This window comes from Sciurus carolinensis, chromosome 2 (genome assembly GCF_902686445.1).
Source record: "Sciurus carolinensis chromosome 2, mSciCar1.2, whole genome shotgun sequence".
NCBI classification, from domain to species: domain Eukaryota; kingdom Metazoa; phylum Chordata; class Mammalia; order Rodentia; family Sciuridae; genus Sciurus; species Sciurus carolinensis.
Window position 1 is genome coordinate 191,216,375 of NC_062214.1, and position 17,239 is coordinate 191,233,613.

The 17,239-nt window shown below is 56.3% G+C and overlaps 1 protein-coding gene across 2 annotated transcripts in view; it reads right to left on the reverse strand.

Annotated features, from left to right (window-relative positions):
• Positions 1-4,301: 4,301 nt before the first annotated feature.
• Positions 4,302-17,239, reverse strand: part of Syne3 (spectrin repeat containing nuclear envelope family member 3) — an 84,340-nt gene continuing 71,402 nt past the window's right edge. For both annotated transcript variants that reach the window (XM_047539655.1, XM_047539656.1), the window contains exon 18: positions 4,302-6,538. In XM_047539655.1, coding sequence (XP_047395611.1) covers positions 6,338-6,538 — 201 coding nt within the window. In that variant the 3' untranslated portion in view covers positions 4,302-6,337. The remainder of the gene's footprint in view (positions 6,539-17,239) is intronic.

Sequence of the window (17,239 nt, forward strand, 5' to 3'; positions counted from 1 at the left end):
AGCTCTGAGAAGGAGCAAGAGGAATCCCCGTGTCGCTCCCCACGAAGCCAGGAGGGTGCGGAAGGCTGTCAGTTGCTTTGGACTCCATGTGACCTGAGATAACACCCCGCTCCGAGACATTCCTTTGGCTGCAATACTGCTTGCCAGCGTTCCCAGAGAGCTTAATTTATTGCAAATGCATGTTTTATAATCACAAATAACATGACAGGAAGATATGGTCCCTCTGCACCCCATTCACATCACAGGACATTTTCAACAATGAAATCCGTTTGCTTTTTGACACCCAACGTACTCAGCATCTACACACATGTACGCACACGCGTCTCCCCCCGGTTCACGTGGCGGACCCCACCATTCCAGCCACATGAGCTGGTCAGTGTCAGGCTAGTGTGACCAGGTCTTCAGAAGCAGGCTTGCTCATGCAGACTCGGCTCGGGCAGTGGGCGTGGGACCGTTTGCTGCCTCCCGGGCTGGGTTCTGAGAGACCCAGGGACCTGCACCCTTTCTTGGGTGGACCAATGAAACCAACAAATCAGTGTTGGGGGCTTTGGAGGGAGAGGGCTGGCCTTGTGGACTTGGAGTGGAGGGCAAAGTTTGCTCCAAAGCTGGGGTTGGAATCTTGCCATTCTTCCTATGGAGAAAAATTAGAGAGAGAGGGAGGGAGGGAAGGCAGGAGGGAGAGGCAAATCTGGGACCTGCAGAGCTAATCCCTCTGAACAAGCAAATTCTTTGCTCTCCTGAGAGAAAGAGAGGCAGCATCATTTCTAAGCCAGTCTGAGGAAGCTCCCAGATAAGACACTAAGGGGTCCCTCGGCCCTGCCCTGCATGGAGAGTGTCAGGGAGGACAAGAGTTGTTCCCGGAGAACCATCCAGTGCTGGACCTCAGGGAACTGTCCTGGCCCGGGACACTCTCCCTGTGTTCCCACAGACCACACTCCAGGGTGTCTGTTGTCCCGAAGCCTGGGGCTGGAAGCAAGGGCACCCAGCGGTGCTTCTGTGAGGGGACGGGAGCGCGGTTCACACACACACGTCGGGCACACAAAACTCTCACTCCTCCTCCCCCAGGAGACTTCCAGAACACACAGCCACCGACTCGGCCCCTCCCAGGGAAGGAGCTGCAGCCGTGCAGCAGAGACCTAGCCAAGTGGACTGTCCTCCACCTGTTCAGAACAGGAGAGGGACTGCAGGCCTTTGTCCCTCCTCCCACAGGCCCCTGGAATGGAATGGCGTCCTTAGTAGTAAGCATTCTAGAAAGGAGGCTCAGGATCCTTTGGGGAAACTGAGGCTCCTCTCTGTGATTGCTCTCTCCTGTCTGGACCAGGTGGTGAGGTACCAACCTGTGGGCAGCTATGTCACCATGACAACCAAAGGGTAGGCAGGCCCCGGCGAGTCCTGCTGACTGTTCTGAGAGGCTCTCCGGTCCTGCTGTAAGGTTCACACCTAGACCAGGAGCTTTTGCTTCATGATGTCCCTGTGGACACCAGTCCCGCCCCGCCCTTACTAGGATAGTCAGAAGGTGCTGCTCTGTACACCTGAGGTTGAGGGAGATACGGTGGCGGGTCTTAAGTCACCGTGGTGGCCCTGCTGGAGGAGCCAGGCACTCTGTATACAGGGCTACGGGGGCCACCTGTGGGGTGTCCACGTACATTCCCTTTCCAAAGACTCAGTGACCTGCTGGAGATGGAGGGGAGAGGCCTGGAGACCACCCCTTTCCAGGATTCACACCCAGGGGCCCCTTGTGTCCAAGAATAAGTTCAACTCAATGTGAAAGTCCTGGGTCGGGTTCAGACACGAAGAAGGGGTAAGAGGCACAGCCTTCGGGTCAGCCAGGACGAGGGGTGGCACTGTCTGCTGACAGCGCTGGCCCAGGGGGCCACTGGCGCATCTGCTCACTCCCAAGTCTCACGGGAAGAATGCCCCTTCATTCCGTTATCTGTGTGGAGGGTGATCTGGACTCCCGCAAGTACCAGACTAAGGAACAGTGATTTTCGAGGGGGAATGTCCTAATTTTAATATAAATGGTATATATATATATAATCATACATATATAAGTTATAATACATATACATAGGAGACCAGAATTAAGAGTCTTCTGAGGGGCCGGTGTCAGGTGTTAGGTGACAAACAAGTTTTTCTCATGAGATAAGAACATTTGATTGGCAGTGGCTACCTGGAGTGGTTTGAGGACTCTGGGGTCCACTCGAGCTGCAGAGGAAGAGGAGAGAACCTCGGGATCGATTGCTCATGTCTGCCATGGATGTGGTAATGGACGTAATGGCCCACTTCTCTCCTCCCACACTGATGTGGACTGGTGACGTCAGAGTGGGAACAGGGGAGCGGGGAGCACTTCTGAACTGGCTGAGTTTCCTGAGAGGGAAGTAGGGTGTGATTCCGACTGGGATGGGCACACAGGCTCACTCTCCCTCCGTGTGCAGCACGGTGACGCACTCCCGTCACTGACCTCAAAGGAAGACACTGGTGTCTAGGCTTCTTGGAGCAGGGACCTCAGCCCAAGAGTTGCCTCAGCAGGAGGTGGGAAGGCAAGAGGTCATCTCGTTCATGGACACAAGCATCTCTGGAACGCACACTACCCCAGAAATCCCTACTTGACATTCCCAAACGCCGGTTTTCCTGTAGCCGTAGACTCCTGCTCCTGCTGGCAACGGCAGTCACATAAGCCGTGCAGTGTTCCAGGACCTGCACATCCACAGCTGCGGGGAGGCCTCCTGCCAAGCCTCCGCTGGGACCCCGCCCAGCCCAGGGAGCCACCTGCCAGTCCTCTGGGGAACCTGCCAGTTTGGTTTTGATTTTTTTCCCTCTCTCTCCTTTTTCCATTCCCAGGCACACTCCATGTCACTAAGCCCAACGTCTCTTCCTGCCTGGCGCCCTGGCTTCCTGGTCCTGGCACACAGGGGGCCAGAGGAATGCGAGCCAGCAGCGTCTGTTTCTCCGAGGCCACAGCTGGTGGGCTCCTGGCCCTCGCTGTCCAGTGCGGCATCTGTGACGCCCACAGCGTCTTCCCTGCCTCTCTCCCCTCTGCCTCTGGGGTCCTGCACCAGGCCTCGCTCCCCTCCCATGGTCTCCAGCGGGCTTTCCCAAACACGAGCACTGCGTGTCCTTCCAGAAAGAACGCAGCACCGGGGAGCCAGCAGGGAGCGGGCCACTTCCCACCGAGTCCACTCTGGACCCAGAAGACAGAAGACAGACCACGAAAGAGGAGGGCAACCTCCACCGGTTTCCCAAAGGCCGCCCAACGCGGTGTGCGGTAGGCAGGACGCGGCCTCAGGACGCAGGAGTCTCCTTCAAATCCTACCTAAAGAAAACCCAAGGCATTTGTCCTTGCTTTTCTCATTTTGCTTTTGGTGGGTGAAAGCTTTGCCATTGGTCCTTGTCCTTGGTTGAAAACTGGGACTCAGAAGGTGCAGCCTGGCTTTTCTCTTTCCACTCTCTCCCTGTCCACCCCGCCCTCTGTCCCCTTGTCCCCTTCCCATCCTAAAGAGCGGTAAACGCATCTGGAGCGTAATCAGCACCTCGACCACCTCGGGCACACTCGGCAGCCCAAGGTCAACATCGTCTACTCGGACTCTCGGTCCCCTTCCCAGTTCGTCCACTCCAACCAGACCAGCTCGGCTGCGGGCCTCCAGAGCCTCTGCCAGGCTTCTCGGCCTCCCTGCCAGGCCCCTGCTCCAGGAATGGGTGGAGAGTGGCCTGTCCCTCCCCCGGGTAGGCAAGGGTGCGATCCCTGGCACCTTCCACTCGCAGCGCGACATCAGGACGGTCACTCTGCAGAGGACCCCGCTTCTTCCCCTGGAGGTGCCCAGGGGCAACTGTCTTTGGACCCCCATCCCTCCTGGGACGTCTGAGGCAAACGGGCTGAGGGATGGAAGGGTCACATGACCCAGCACCCATCCTCTGCTCCCAGGAGGGGCCCGGGCTGAGACAGTCACGTGTTAGCGCCAACTCCAGGAGCGCTCTCTAGGACAGGGGGACAAGACACACACACGGGTTCCACACGGCGTCCTTCTCAAGTGGCACCTGGAAGCTCCTGGTGGCTGTTGTTAAAGAGGCTAGAAGGTTACATGAACATGACAACTGTCCACACCACTCTACAGCACTGAAGAGCAACCGTAAATGGGTAAGGAAGGAAAATATCGATTCTCTCTTTAAAAAAAATTGTTGTGCAAACAAGTTAATTTTTATGGCATCCTTCTCCTTATCAAAGTTTAAATATATCGGGAGACATTCCCACCACCCAGGCCTTGTATTGCAGTTTCTCCACTCCCTGGTCCCCACCCCCAACATGGGGCATATGTGACAAAATTACATTCATGAAAAACTGTTTTTTTTTTTTTTTGGTAGTGCTGGGGATTGAACCCAGGGCCTCACACATGCCAGGCAGATGCTCTACCACTGAGCCACAACCCAGTCTGACTCTTCCTTTTTGAAGGTGCTAATGTGGGGGGTGGTGTTATAGTGAGCAGGGCATTGTGCCTGGTTCAGCTCTGGCCCCGCCTCTTGCTGTGTGGCCATGGGTGAGTTACTTTCCCTCTCTGGGCCTCAGATTTCTTGCCTGTGACACAGGAGAGTAGAAGTGGCAGGCCTCAGTGTCCTGTGCCACAGCTCTGGTCCAGGGCTGGACCAATGAACGAGGAAGCATCTGTGCGTGGCTGCCTGGGCCTGAGCTCTGGGTCACCCAGCCCCCGACTTTCCAGTAAGGTGGCCGCCCACTGAGAACGGTCTTTGAGATTGGCCTCCAAACTTCTGGGGAGAGGTGTGCTTTCTGAGCGGGTGCCGCAGAGCCCTAGCACTGTTTCCCCAGCCACAGGGCCCGGGAGGATTGCTGCCCCGTGACCAGCCTGGCACTAGGGTGGGGCAGGGGTCTGTGTGTGGCGCCAGCAGTGGTCTGGGGCTTGGGACCCTCCTGGGCCTCCCTTGCCGCTCTGTGGAAGTGCCTCTCTGGGTCTGTAATGCTCTGATTCCAAGTCTGAAACTCCCCTCGGGCCTCCTGCTAGTAGTTGAGAAAATAGGTAAAATATCTATCAATAGATAAAATCTGTTTGTAAAAGTGGACACTAAGTATGTTCTTTAAAAAAGAAAATTTGGCGTCCATTTATGGAAACGTGGTCCACTCTGAAGGCACTTGGGAACCCTCCCAGAATCCCCTGTGAGGAGGAGATATTTCTGGCTGGGCCCAACGTGGAGCGCCTTGGTCCCACCCCAGGCAGTGCATGGAGCCATGAGCCTAGACCTGGCCCGGGGGTCCCATTGGTGGCCTGGGCCCTGGACCCCTGTGGGGTTGCAGGAGGGACATTCATGGTCTGGTGACCTGGCTGCTCCCATGTCCCCTGTGGGATGGGAGGGAGCACCCTTCAGGCAGGGTGCACTCCAAGGCCAAGGCCAGGCTCTGTGCTGGACCCTCCACCCAGCCCGGTGTGGCCGCTCCCCTTCAGCTCGGGTTCTAGGAGATGAAATTCAGTCCTGGGCAGAGGCCGGGCGACGCCCCCGCAGCTGTCAGGCTGCTGCACCGGGTGTTTCACCCTCCAGTGGAATAAAAGCCCAGCTGGTCCCTTTCTCCCTGAACAGGACACGCCAGCCGGAACCCAAGCCCCTCCTGCGGACTCCGGTCAGGACCTGGGTCGCCCTGCTCCGCGCTCAGCAGCCCTTGCGCTGTGCTTTCTTAGTTCTGTGACTGCCTTCAGGGTCACCGCTCCTCCCTGGATTTCACGCTGTCCCCTTCGGTTCTCACTGCTCTCACCCCTGCCTTCTCCCACCTGCGCTATTTCCACTGCTCGTCCAAGACGTCAAATCCTTGAGGTTTTAAAACCAGACAAGCATGCTTGACCCCTGGGCGTAAAGCAGGAGCCCCTGGGCTCTGAGGGGGTCTGCTCCCCCCTCTGTGCTCACAGCTCAGAGGCCTTCGCACTCACACCTGGGTTTGGGGCTGGCTTCCAGGTCAGAGCTTGTCATAAAGCTCTGTGGGCCGATGCAGGCCAAGGCACAGATGCCACCAAGTGCCACTGGAGAAGAACACCGGTAGGGATTTTCCTGACCACAAAGAGCCCTCGTATATGAAATCATACTAGCTGAGCGCTTGCATGAGTGCATATGAAAATCCTGTGCATGATTCCCTAGCCACATGCGGACACATCCGGGTATAAATAGACGAAGACAGCACTGTATAAAAAGTAAGTTTGTTCCGGAAACCCCGACGCGGGATTCGTGCCGAGGCAGCTCTGTGGTCTCTGGCCTGCCCGGTTCCAGTGTCCCCAGCAGGCGACCACAGGAGCCCTGGGACGGCTGGTGGTCGGGAAAGGACATCACCTGAGCGCCCGGTGGGCTAGGTGGGCGGAGGGCCGTTATAGCGGAGCATGAGCGCAAAGGAGCGGGCGAAGTTGTTGGCCAGGGTGCAGCTGCGGTCCTCTTCCCCCACCGGCAGCAGGAGGAGCAGGAGCAGGAAGAGCAGGAACAGCCCCTGCAGCGGGAGCGCCACGCAGCACGCCTTCCGCAAGAGCCCGCACGGGGCCCGCCGCCGCCGCGTCTGCAGACACAAGACAGAAGCACGGGGTCTGAGGATCGGGACGCCCGGGGCACGGGTGGGAGGGGCGCGGGGGCTGACCGTGCGACCCCTGGTATCTCGGCGCGCGCACCTGTGATAAGGGACTCCTGTGCTTTCCGCCAGGGACAAAGGTCTCGGCAGTTGTCTCGAACAATTCCGGGGAGAGGGATAAATCCCCGCGGTGGCATGAGCCCCGGCTGGGTGCACCGGTCCCCGCCCGACCACGGTTTGACCTCTCGGTCTTTCAACTCTGCGGTGGCTTAGTAGGAACTAGAGCTGGGCTTCTGGCTTCGGCTCTTCCCAGGCTCTCACCCGGCCACCCGATGTCCCGAGGCGCTGGGCAGCGTGGCCAGCTGCAGCTCGGATGATTGACACTCCCCAGGGTGCCTGCTGCTCAGCTGGCACCCCCTGGGAGGGTGGGTGTGCCACAGGCGTTCTCGGCCTATGTCAGCTTGCCACGGGGCTTCCAGGGCGAGAGCTCACGGGAGCGCGGAGCTGGGCCAGAGGCTCCGGGTCTTGAGCGGGCCACCAACTTCCTTAGGCCTCAAGTTCTCATCCAGAACCAGGGGGCCATTAACCACGCTGCTTGATACAGCGAGACAGACAGAGCCTGGCGAGTGGTAGGTCCTCCAAAGCCACAGCCTCATTGTGCGCCTGGCTCAGATCATCGCCAACTAAAGCATCGCCATGGCCACCGTCACCAGGAGGGCAGCCCCGCCATCAGCACCAGGCTGTCCTCCTCCGCCCTCCGCCCTGCTTCTCCTCCTTCCCTTTCTTCCTCTTCATCATCATTTCACCGTCAGTGACACCTGAAGGTCCCTCTCACAAGTTCCAGTGCCTGACAGACTTCTGTTACAATGTCCGTGAAAGGACCCAGGACATTTCCTAACTCCTACCGGGACTGGCCAGGTTGTAGATCTGTGGATGTCTTCACTCCTAGGAGTGTGGGAACGAGAGTTGGTCACTCAGAAGCATGGCGGCCTTGTGCCAAGATGCAGTGTGGTATAGGGCTGGGGTCCAGCTCTGAGGGGCCTGGCAGGGTGGGTCCCATGTCGGCCCCACCACACCCTAGATTCGTGATGTGGGCAAGTCAGTAACCTCGCTGAGCCTGTTTCCTTCTCTGCAAACCAGGGATAAAATACCTGCCCAGTTGGCTGGGTTGCGGTGCAGACTCAAAGCTAAGCACACCAATACCACTATTAAAAACTGCCACACTTACAAGAGCCAAGCTATGGGACCAACCCAGTGCCTGTCCACAGAGGCATGGAGAAGGAAAATGTGCTGTATGCACACAGTGAGTATTGCTCAGTCACAAAGAATGAAATGATGGAATTTGCTGGTAAATGGATGGAACTGAAGAACACCACACTAAGTGAAATAAGCCAGGCCCAGAGAGTCAAAGGCTGAACATTTGCTCTGACAGGCGGAAGCTAGTACAAAATAATGGGGGAGAAGGAGGAAAGAGGAAGGGAGGGGATTCCATCAGAATAGAAGAGGTCAGTGCACTGGATGAAGGGGGTTGAGGGGGAGGGAGGAGGGACCAGCTAGGGGAGAAGAGCAGAATGAATCTGACCGAACTTTCCTGTGCACACATGGATGTAGCACAGTGGATCTCACCATCATGCACATCCCAAGACACTAACTGGAAAACAAACCTGTAAGTAAACAGCAGAAGGAGCAGTAGAGCCGAGGGAAGGGAGGGGAGGGTGGAGGGGAGGGGACGGGGAAGGACTGGGGACTGAATTAGAGCACATTCCATTCCATGCTGTTGTGATTATGCAAAATGAATCCCAATGTTAGGTACAACTAAAAAGAACCAATAAAAAGAAAACAAACGGTGCCTGCTATTACTACCAGCACTGCTGGTACTAGCACCATTAGCACCATTAGTAACTATCGTGTGGCTAGTTACTATTAACATCAGTAATAGCAGCCCTAGTACTATTTTTATAGACTGTTTCTGCTGGCTTCCTGAAGAAGCAAGGGCCTGTCCTGCGGAGCACCAAGTCACTGTCCAGTGCTGCTCACAACAACCAGGGCACGGTGGTGCTGGTGATGATGCTAACTGGTGGTGGTGGTGATGGTGGTGGTGGATCTAGTGTCAGTGGAGCTGATGGTGGTGAAACCAATGGTGATGAAGGTGAGGACAGCAGCGGTAGCGGTGGTGGTGATGGTGCTGATGATGGCGATGATGATGGTGGTGATAGTGGTGTGGTGGTGATGGCAGTGATGGTAATGATGATTTGGTGATGGCAATAATGATGATGGTGATGGTGATAGTAATGTTTGTGGTGATGGTGCTGATGGTGATGGTGCTAATGGTTATGGTTATGACGTGATGGTGATGGTGATGGTGGTGGTGATAAGGATGGTGATGATGAGGATAGCAATATCAGTGGTGATGGTGGTGATAGTGATGGTGATGGTGGTGGTGATGGTGGTGGTGGTGATGGTGGTGGTGATGGTGGTGATGGTGGTGGTGGTGGTGGTGATGGTGGTGGTGGTGGTGCTGGTGGTGCTGGTGATGATGGTGGTGGTGGTGGTGATGGTAATGGTGGTGGTGATGATGGTGATGGTGGTGGTGATGGTAGTGGTGGTGGTGATGGTAGTGGTGGTGGTGATGGTGGTGGTGGTGATGGTGGTGGTGGTGATGGTGGTGGTGATGGTGATGGTGGTGATGGTGGTGGTGGTGGTGGTGGTGGTGGTGGTGATGGTGGTGATGGTGGTGATGGTGGTGATGGTGGTGGTGGTGGTGATGGTGGTGGTGGTGATGGTGGTGGTGGTGGTGGTGATGGTGATGATAGTAATGTTAGCAGCAATGGTGGTGACGGTGGTGACAGTGATGAAGACACATTGCTAACTGCAGATCTGGGAGCTGCTGACCTGGGCACCTCTCTTTCCTTCTCACACCTGAGCCGTCCCTCCACTGTCCTGCTCCAGCGATCTCTTCCAAACGATAACACCCGCTCTGCCTCCAACCTCAGATGTTTTCACTCCCTGGAGCCCACAGACACTGACTTTGTGAAAACAGACTGCTTCCCGCCCACGTGATGAGTAAGCCCTCGTGCTGTGTTTATTCAGCAGTGACTTCAGGGTGACGGTGGGGGAGGCGCCATGCTGTTAAGCAGCTGAGCCAGCAGGAGCTCACAGAGGAGGCCTCTCCTCCTCCAGCAGCGGAGCTGGCGCACGCCCTGCGCCCTCCTTGGCTCTGGCGGGGGCCCTGAGTGGACTCCTGGGCATTTCATGATGACGCCACCTGATTTCAAAATGCTGACCCGTCTGGGGGAGGAGCACGCCCTGGTGGCTGCCCCCGCCTGAGCGTGCTGAGCGTGCGCGGCCGCTGGAAACCTGTAATCAGTGGTTCAAAGGGAGGCCTCCTCAGTGCCCTCTTCCTGATGGCTCCTGCGTGCAGCTCACCCTGTGCTTCCTCAGGTGAGCAGGGGTGCTCGACCATGGCCTCCGGGAAAGGTCTTTGAAGTCCAAAGTGTGTTTGCACTTACAGGTGCTGCCGGGGCGGCCGCTCCAGAGGACACCTGCTGCTGCCCGGCTACTGTTCACCTCCCGCTCACCTCTTCCCTTCAATCGCCCCAAGTTCCAAGGTGCTCTTTACACTAAAACTTTTAAATGATCTTTAAAATGAAAGACACATTTTAATGATTCTCAAATGCTCAGAACACACACACATAGGCCTGAACTACCTTCCAAGAAGCCAACAAGTACATTGACAGTCTCAGCTCTTCCCAGGTCCAAGAGTTTTTCTGTGCCTCAGTTTCCCCACAGAAAGCACTACCTGTCCTCTACTCAGGACCCCCAAGGACAGGAGGGGAGAAGCTGTGAGCTCCCCATCTTTCAGGGCATGGAAGCAGAGTTGGCGGGCGGAGGCGCAGGGACGTGGGGTGGAGGAATCGGACGCGCCTCGGCAGCTCTGACCAAGAGTCCCTCGCAGCCTCACATGTGCCTGGACCCCATGAGAATCACAGTGACAGGACCTCATCTGCCATCGAAGAAACAGGATGGGGGAGGAAAGAAAAAGCCGGGGCCCTGGCTCCTCCACTTCCCAGCTGTGTGACCTCCAACAGGCTGCTTAGCTACTCGGGCCTCAGTTTCCTCATCTGTCAGGGAAAGGAAAATGATACCTGTCTATCAAACTCGCAGGGACGGGAGTCCAGGCCTGCCATGGTCAGCCCGCACGGCAGGGCTCAATGAAGCTTCTGCTCCTTTCCCCTCTGACCGGGGGGCTGGGCAGATGGGCACCCTATGAGCCCACAGGCTTCCGCCCCACAGGGAGTGGGCACTGTGGACCTTCCCAGTTCATCAGAGGGGAAAGTACTGTCCTCCTTAATGCCACCTCTTGGCTCCTTGGAGGCCCTTGTGTCCTCGGGATGGGGCGCTTGGCCCGGCCCGACCCTCCCGTCTGGAACGCACGCTGACCTTCTTGCCTCCACCCACCACTCTAATCTCAGCTTGAGCTACTTCCTCGGGGACCCCTTCCCTGGCCTCTGGATCAAGGGATAAGAGGAGCGGCCATTATGCAGCCTCCAGGCACACTGGCTTTCCTTTGGGTCACGGCTTGAGGCCGCGCTGCCCTGGGCTCCCTGGAGGCACGGTCCACTCTGGTTTGCTCGTGGATGTACGCCAGCAGCTCAGCAAGCATTCGGTGAGTGAAAGGAACAGTGAACACGAGGCCTGCGCCTCCTGTGCTCCGGCCCTCTGTCCCTCCCTCAGTGCCCAGGAGGTGACCACAGACACACGCTGACCACTGGCTGAGAACTGTGCTCCTTGTACCAATGGTTCACCCAGAAATCCAGGTTCCACCAACACCCTCCAAAGGTGTAGTCACAGCACCTTCGTTAGTTCCTGAGCTCCTTCAGCTGCTCTGTGAGGCCAGCCTTCCTGTGCCCAGTTTACAGAGGAGGAAGTTGAGGCTATAGGATAGTAGCCAACCCAAGGTCACGTGGACAGGCTCAACTGCCCAGCATCACTGCAAAGGCCAGGGTCTCTCCACCATGCCATGTGATGTTTCTCATGAGACACGGCCACTAAAGCCTTAGCACAAGTCACACTTGGCCTCAGTTGTCTAGCCGGCATCTGGGAGGCCGGTCCCACCCTGACGGAGAGCCTGGAGTGTGCCGGTCATGCCACGTCTCCGCCGAGGCTCGGGGTCCTGCCCAGGACCTGGCTGGGCCTCATTCCCGATCACAGAGGCGCTTGCAGGCCAGGAGTAAGGGCTCAGGGTGAAGGGCAGGCCTGGCAGAAGCCAGCTGACCCTGGCAATTCACGAGGCCCTGCCCCTCTCGCTTTAACCCCTCGGCCCTGGGCTTGTCCCTGAAAGTCCCCCGAAGGCTGCTGAGCTGTGGCCACTGCCCCTCTCCTGGACCTCCCTCAGCAGTTCCCGGCAGGGGTGTGCCAGGCGGGCTCTGTTCCCAGACTACGCGAGCAAGGCTGAGGGCGCCCACAGCCCCCAGGCCGGGCCCTGCCCCTTCCGACTTGGACACCCTGCATTACGTGCTGGTACTGGAAGGACTGAACAGCCACGGGTCATGTCAGAGGTCAGAGGCTGTGGATGTGCCCCACACGTGGACGGGTCGGTCGTGGATGGGTGGAGCTGGGTTATGGGCTCTCCTCCATGGAGCTGTGTTTTTCCAACCCCTGTGTCAGCTTGGGGGTTGAGAATGAGACCACCTGAGCCGGCCTTTGGAGGGCTGAGCCCTGGGACGGTCCAGTGAGTGAGGGGTGCTCTGTCACACTCAGCGAGGACAGTGCCCTCCCTTCCGCCTCGTTCCCTTCCTTCTCGCATCCGAGAGCCATCCAAGACCAGGCTCTGAGTCTAGAACTGGAACCAAGACTCGTGAGGGTCTAGGGAGGCCCAGAGGCCCCCAGCGTGGAAACTGGATGGTCACAACACCCTTCCCTGATGTGGGCATGGGGTTCGGTGGCACAGGAATACCAAGAGCCTTGCTGTAGGTGTGCTGAGTCCCAGGGGTGGAGGAGGCAGCTGGGCCCGGGACTGGGCCTGAAGGAGAGAGCTGGGCGGGAGACGGAGCAGAGAGAAGGAGCACCTGGGGAGCGGGGAGGAGCTGCCAGGGAGAGAGGTGGCCGGGGAAGAGCCCCCAGTGAAGAAAGAGGCCCTGTGTCTCCAGTGCCTCCACGCAGCGCCCCGCGGGTAATAACTACAAAGAAATGACAACTTCACGGGGTGTTGCCACCTTGGCCAAGCGATCAGAGCTGCGTGGTCAAGGTTGGGCACATGGCCATCTCTTGTACCCTGATAAGAAACACAAAGAAGACCTCAGCATTGCTCCAAAGACACTCCTGCCAGAAATGCATAACCAAACCCATCACAGGGAACAAGGAAAACCCAAAGGAGGACATTCCAGCCTATCTGGCCCATGCTTGGAAAGGTCAAGGTCAAGCTCAAGGTCAATAAAAATGAAGAAAACCAGAGAACAGCCCCAGACCAGAGGAGACTGACAAGACAAGATGATGTGTATGGTTCTGAACTGGATCCTGGACAGAGTAAAACAGCCTTGAAAGACTAAGAGGCAGGTTCGGACAAGGAGCCAGCAAGCCGCGAAGACACGTGGAGGAAGCTAAGTGCATCCTGGTGAGTGGAAGAAGCCAACGTGCACAGGTCAAAGTGAACAAGCCCAAGCCCGTAAGGTTCCAGAAAAGGCAGAACCACGGAGACAAGAAAACAATCAGTGGTTTCCAGGGGTTGGGGAAATGAGAGGGAGGAGTAGATGGAGCCCAGAGGGTTTTAGGACACTGTACGATTCTGTAAAGGTGGACACACACGTCATCACGCCTGTGTCCCAAGTGAACCCTATCACAAACCATGGGCTTTAGCTAATGAAGATGCATTGATATTGGTCAATTATAACAGGTCCATGCTCATGCAAGACACTAGTAAATGGGGAAAAGGGAGGAGGGGCTTCAAAAGAGACTACTGAGGCAGCTTCAGAATTTTAAAGCTGGACTGTGAGATGGGTCAGTAGTCAGAGTTCATTAACACTGAGTTTTCTCAACACATTTGGGTAACTGGAAAAAAAAAATAAAACAGAGAGAGGGAGTGGGATAGAGCCAAGAAGGACAGGCAGAGCAGCGAGTGGAGGGTCATCCAACACTGCCCAGAGGCCAGGGAAGATGGGGACTAGAGATATATTCACTGGGTTGAGTAATGAGGCAGCTCCTGTCACCTTGCTGGGGTGAAATTCAGAGGAGGGAGTGAGGCAGAAGGAGGAAGAAACAGCAAGAGTGAGTGAAGAGGATACCCTGGGTCTCAGTGGTCAAAGACAAGTGTTAGCACCAACTCATTCACATATCGGTGAAGTCCAGTTGCTTCTGGGCTCTGAAGGTGGGTGGAGATACAGCCTGTAATAACCCAGCGTGTGGTTTGAGGCCTATCCCTGGCTCTACTCTTTGAAGGACAGAAACAGCCTGGCTCAGTACAGCCCAGCACTTTGGCTGTGACCAGGGGAAAAACAGACTTGAGCTGTCCCCAGAGTTGCATGGCGAATCGCCTGGACACAAAGTCAGACTATGCCGCCGCTTCCGACATGGCCCTGTACGAGCTACACTGGGGAAGAGGCCAAGAGGCCACTTCCTCCCACTGAAGAAGAGGGTGGTCAGGAGCTATGGAGCGGACACGGGAGCATCCTGCATAATGCCCAGGACGTAGCAGGGACTTTAAAAATCACAGTTTTGAGGAAAAGTCTTCTACCACGGAAAGCCCACGAATGCTTTGAGAAATCAGATATCACAGTATTTCATCCCCGCGAAGACACCCGTGGAAAGAGCACCCTTATTTCGCTTATCACCAAGTAAGAGAATAAAAGCCACCACCAAGATGGAGCGTGTCCTGGAAAGGCCGTGTCGGGGCACCGAGGGCTGCACCTCCCAGGTCTCGGAGCGAGGATAAACAGACAAGGGCGCCCAGTGTCTCATCTCGGGGAAACGAAAACTCGCCCAAGAGTCCGAACCGCAGGCTTGAGCGCCCCCGAACTGGTGGTCTCAGGCTGCACAATCGGTGTGACCCGAGGAGAAACCAAACACGACCCACAAACACGAGTCACAGACACCTCAGGGGCGGGGTTGACCTGCATGGAGGAGGAAGCGAACCCAAAACTCACTGGAAGAGCTAGACTCCAGGAAGACACCCGGATTCCGGGGCAGTGAAAAATGAAGTCTCAAGAATCTATGAAATACGGCCAAGTAAATAAACGGTGGCCCTCGGGGCCCGGGTCGCCAGGGTTACCGCGAGAGCCCACGCCGTGCTCCCCATGGGGGGCCGAGGCGCTCTGCTCCTGCAGCCAGCCCTGGTCTGCCCAGGCAAATGGCAGCAGGTGCCAGTCTGCTCCTCAGGCGAGAGTGTGCCTGGGAGGGTGACCCCACCTGCCCAGCCCACTGCGGGGCACGGGCTGCCAGGGCGTGGGGCCGCACGGGAATGTGTCCTAGTGATTCTGTTTACGCCAACAAGCAGGCTGAAGTCGCCTCTGCAGATGGAGCTGACGGTGACTTTGGCCCGAAGAGAACAGTGTAGAGAAGCAACTGCTCAACAATCAGCTTGGAGCAGACTTGTTCTCCTTCCCTTTGGGTAAAAGTAATATATGCAACGTTTTTACACTGGCAAGATCACAACCTCTGCAGGTGGCGCTTATTTTCTACCTGTCAGGCCTGAGTGCGAATGTGTGCACACACCTGTGCAGTTACACACGCTTGTGCGCACCCTAGCCAGCACAGACCATGAGGATGCTATAATTGGGATGGGGAGTGTCCCCAAAGGTCCATGTGTTGGAGGCTTGGTCCCCAGGGTGGTGCTATAAGGAGGTGGGGGTACCTTTAAGAGGCGGGGCCTAGTGAGAGGTCCTGTCATTGGGGGCGTGTCCTAGGAGACTGGGAACCCTAGTCACTTCCTGGCCATGAGCTGGTGGGACTGCTCTGCCTCATGCTCTCTGCCACGATGTGCCACCTTGCCACAGGCCCAAAGCAACAAAGCCAGCAGGCCATGGACTAGAAACTCCAAAACTAAGCCAGAGTAAACCTTTCTCTTTATACATTGATGATCTCGAGTATTTTGTTATAAATTATACATAAAGCTAACATAGGAAAATCAGAAGGGAAAAAACCTCCCCCAAACAATAAAGGATCAACCCCACAGGATTTCCCCTTTGGAAGGCCGCCACACCCGCTCCCTCTGTCATCAGGAACAGAAGCAGGACCCTGTCTGCAGGGGTCTCTGGGCCTCGATATGCAGCAATCCAGAGCCCACTACATGCCCGTTGTCGTGACGAGGCCTTTGCCTTCCATTAGCTCAGCAGACTCCCCTTCTATTCGTAGGAAGACCGCAGGTAAGGGACTTGCAAAAGGTCACAAGTGCTAAGCCAGGATTCAAATCCAGAACATAAGCAGTGGTTCTCCAAGTGTGGTCCCCAGCCCACAGGATCACCTTGATAGCAATGCAGATTCATGAGTCACTACCGTCCTAATGGCTCAGAAACCCTAGAGCTGGGCACGACCATCTGGGTCCACACGCTGTCCTGTGACAGGGCCACTGTGTATCAGCCTCAGGCTGCTTACTTCTTCCCAGGAGACAGGTCTCTGTTCAAAAGTCAGCCGGCGCCGAAGTAAAAAATGTACACGTCCACTTGTTTTAAACACAGCCCAAGGAAGCAGATCTCAGCCGCTCTAGCTTCTGGCTAGTCTACCCCAAGTTTTACACAAAACTGCACCCAGCATCTGCTAGCCGGAAATGAGATAAACCTTGGATGCAAAGACCCTCGTGGCCGCTGCCCTTCAAAGCTCTCTGCCCCAGAGACTCCCCCGGGGCTGCCCAGCAACACCAGCCAGATGAGAAGCACCGTCGGACAGCCTCCTTCCCCTCGCCAGGTGTAGGAGGGCAGCTATTCTTTCGTTCGCTGATGTGGTACCAGTGCCTAAAACAGCTCAGCACAAAGTTGGTACTTGGTGAATATGAGTGAAATGACTGAATGAAAGAGGAGAGGCCAAGGAACACCAGGAGGCTGGGAGGCCCTGCGCTGACGCATGAGTACAGGCTGCAGGGAATCTGAGCCCATGCTGGAGGGCCAGGGTCAGCCAGCCAAGTGGAACCTATCCAGAAACTTTTAGCAAGCAGCTACTATGTGTGGGGCACCATGGCCAGGCACCAGAGGACCCACACGTGACTCTTGCAGGGACCCTGGCCTGGGGCTGCAGAGTTGGGGCTTAAACTGCAGGAGTTCGAGGCGGTCTGGATACCAAAAGCCACCAGGTCAGGCTGTATGGGTCCTATTTCATGAGGAGACTGGTGCTATTCTAAACTTGGGGTAACCAGGGTTTAAGCTACAGGAAGCACATCTTCCATATATAACAGTTCACACAATCTTCAATATTGATTCATGAAGTAAATAAAGTTGGTACTAACAGTTCCATTTTACAGATGGGGAAGGGAGCCTCCAAAGCAAAGTAACTTGCCTAAGGCCCCAGAGCTGGTTAGTGTTGGACCCAGAGCACAGCCTTGGTCTCATGACAGCCCCATCCAGCCCATGGGTCACCTGCTCCTGCAGATGCTGGACATGATACCAGCCGTAGTCCAGGAAGGAATCCTGGCATGCCAAGCACCTGGGAAACGAAGGTTCTAGGGAGGTCCCAAACGCCTTGGGGCTCTTTGGGCCCATGCACTCTGGG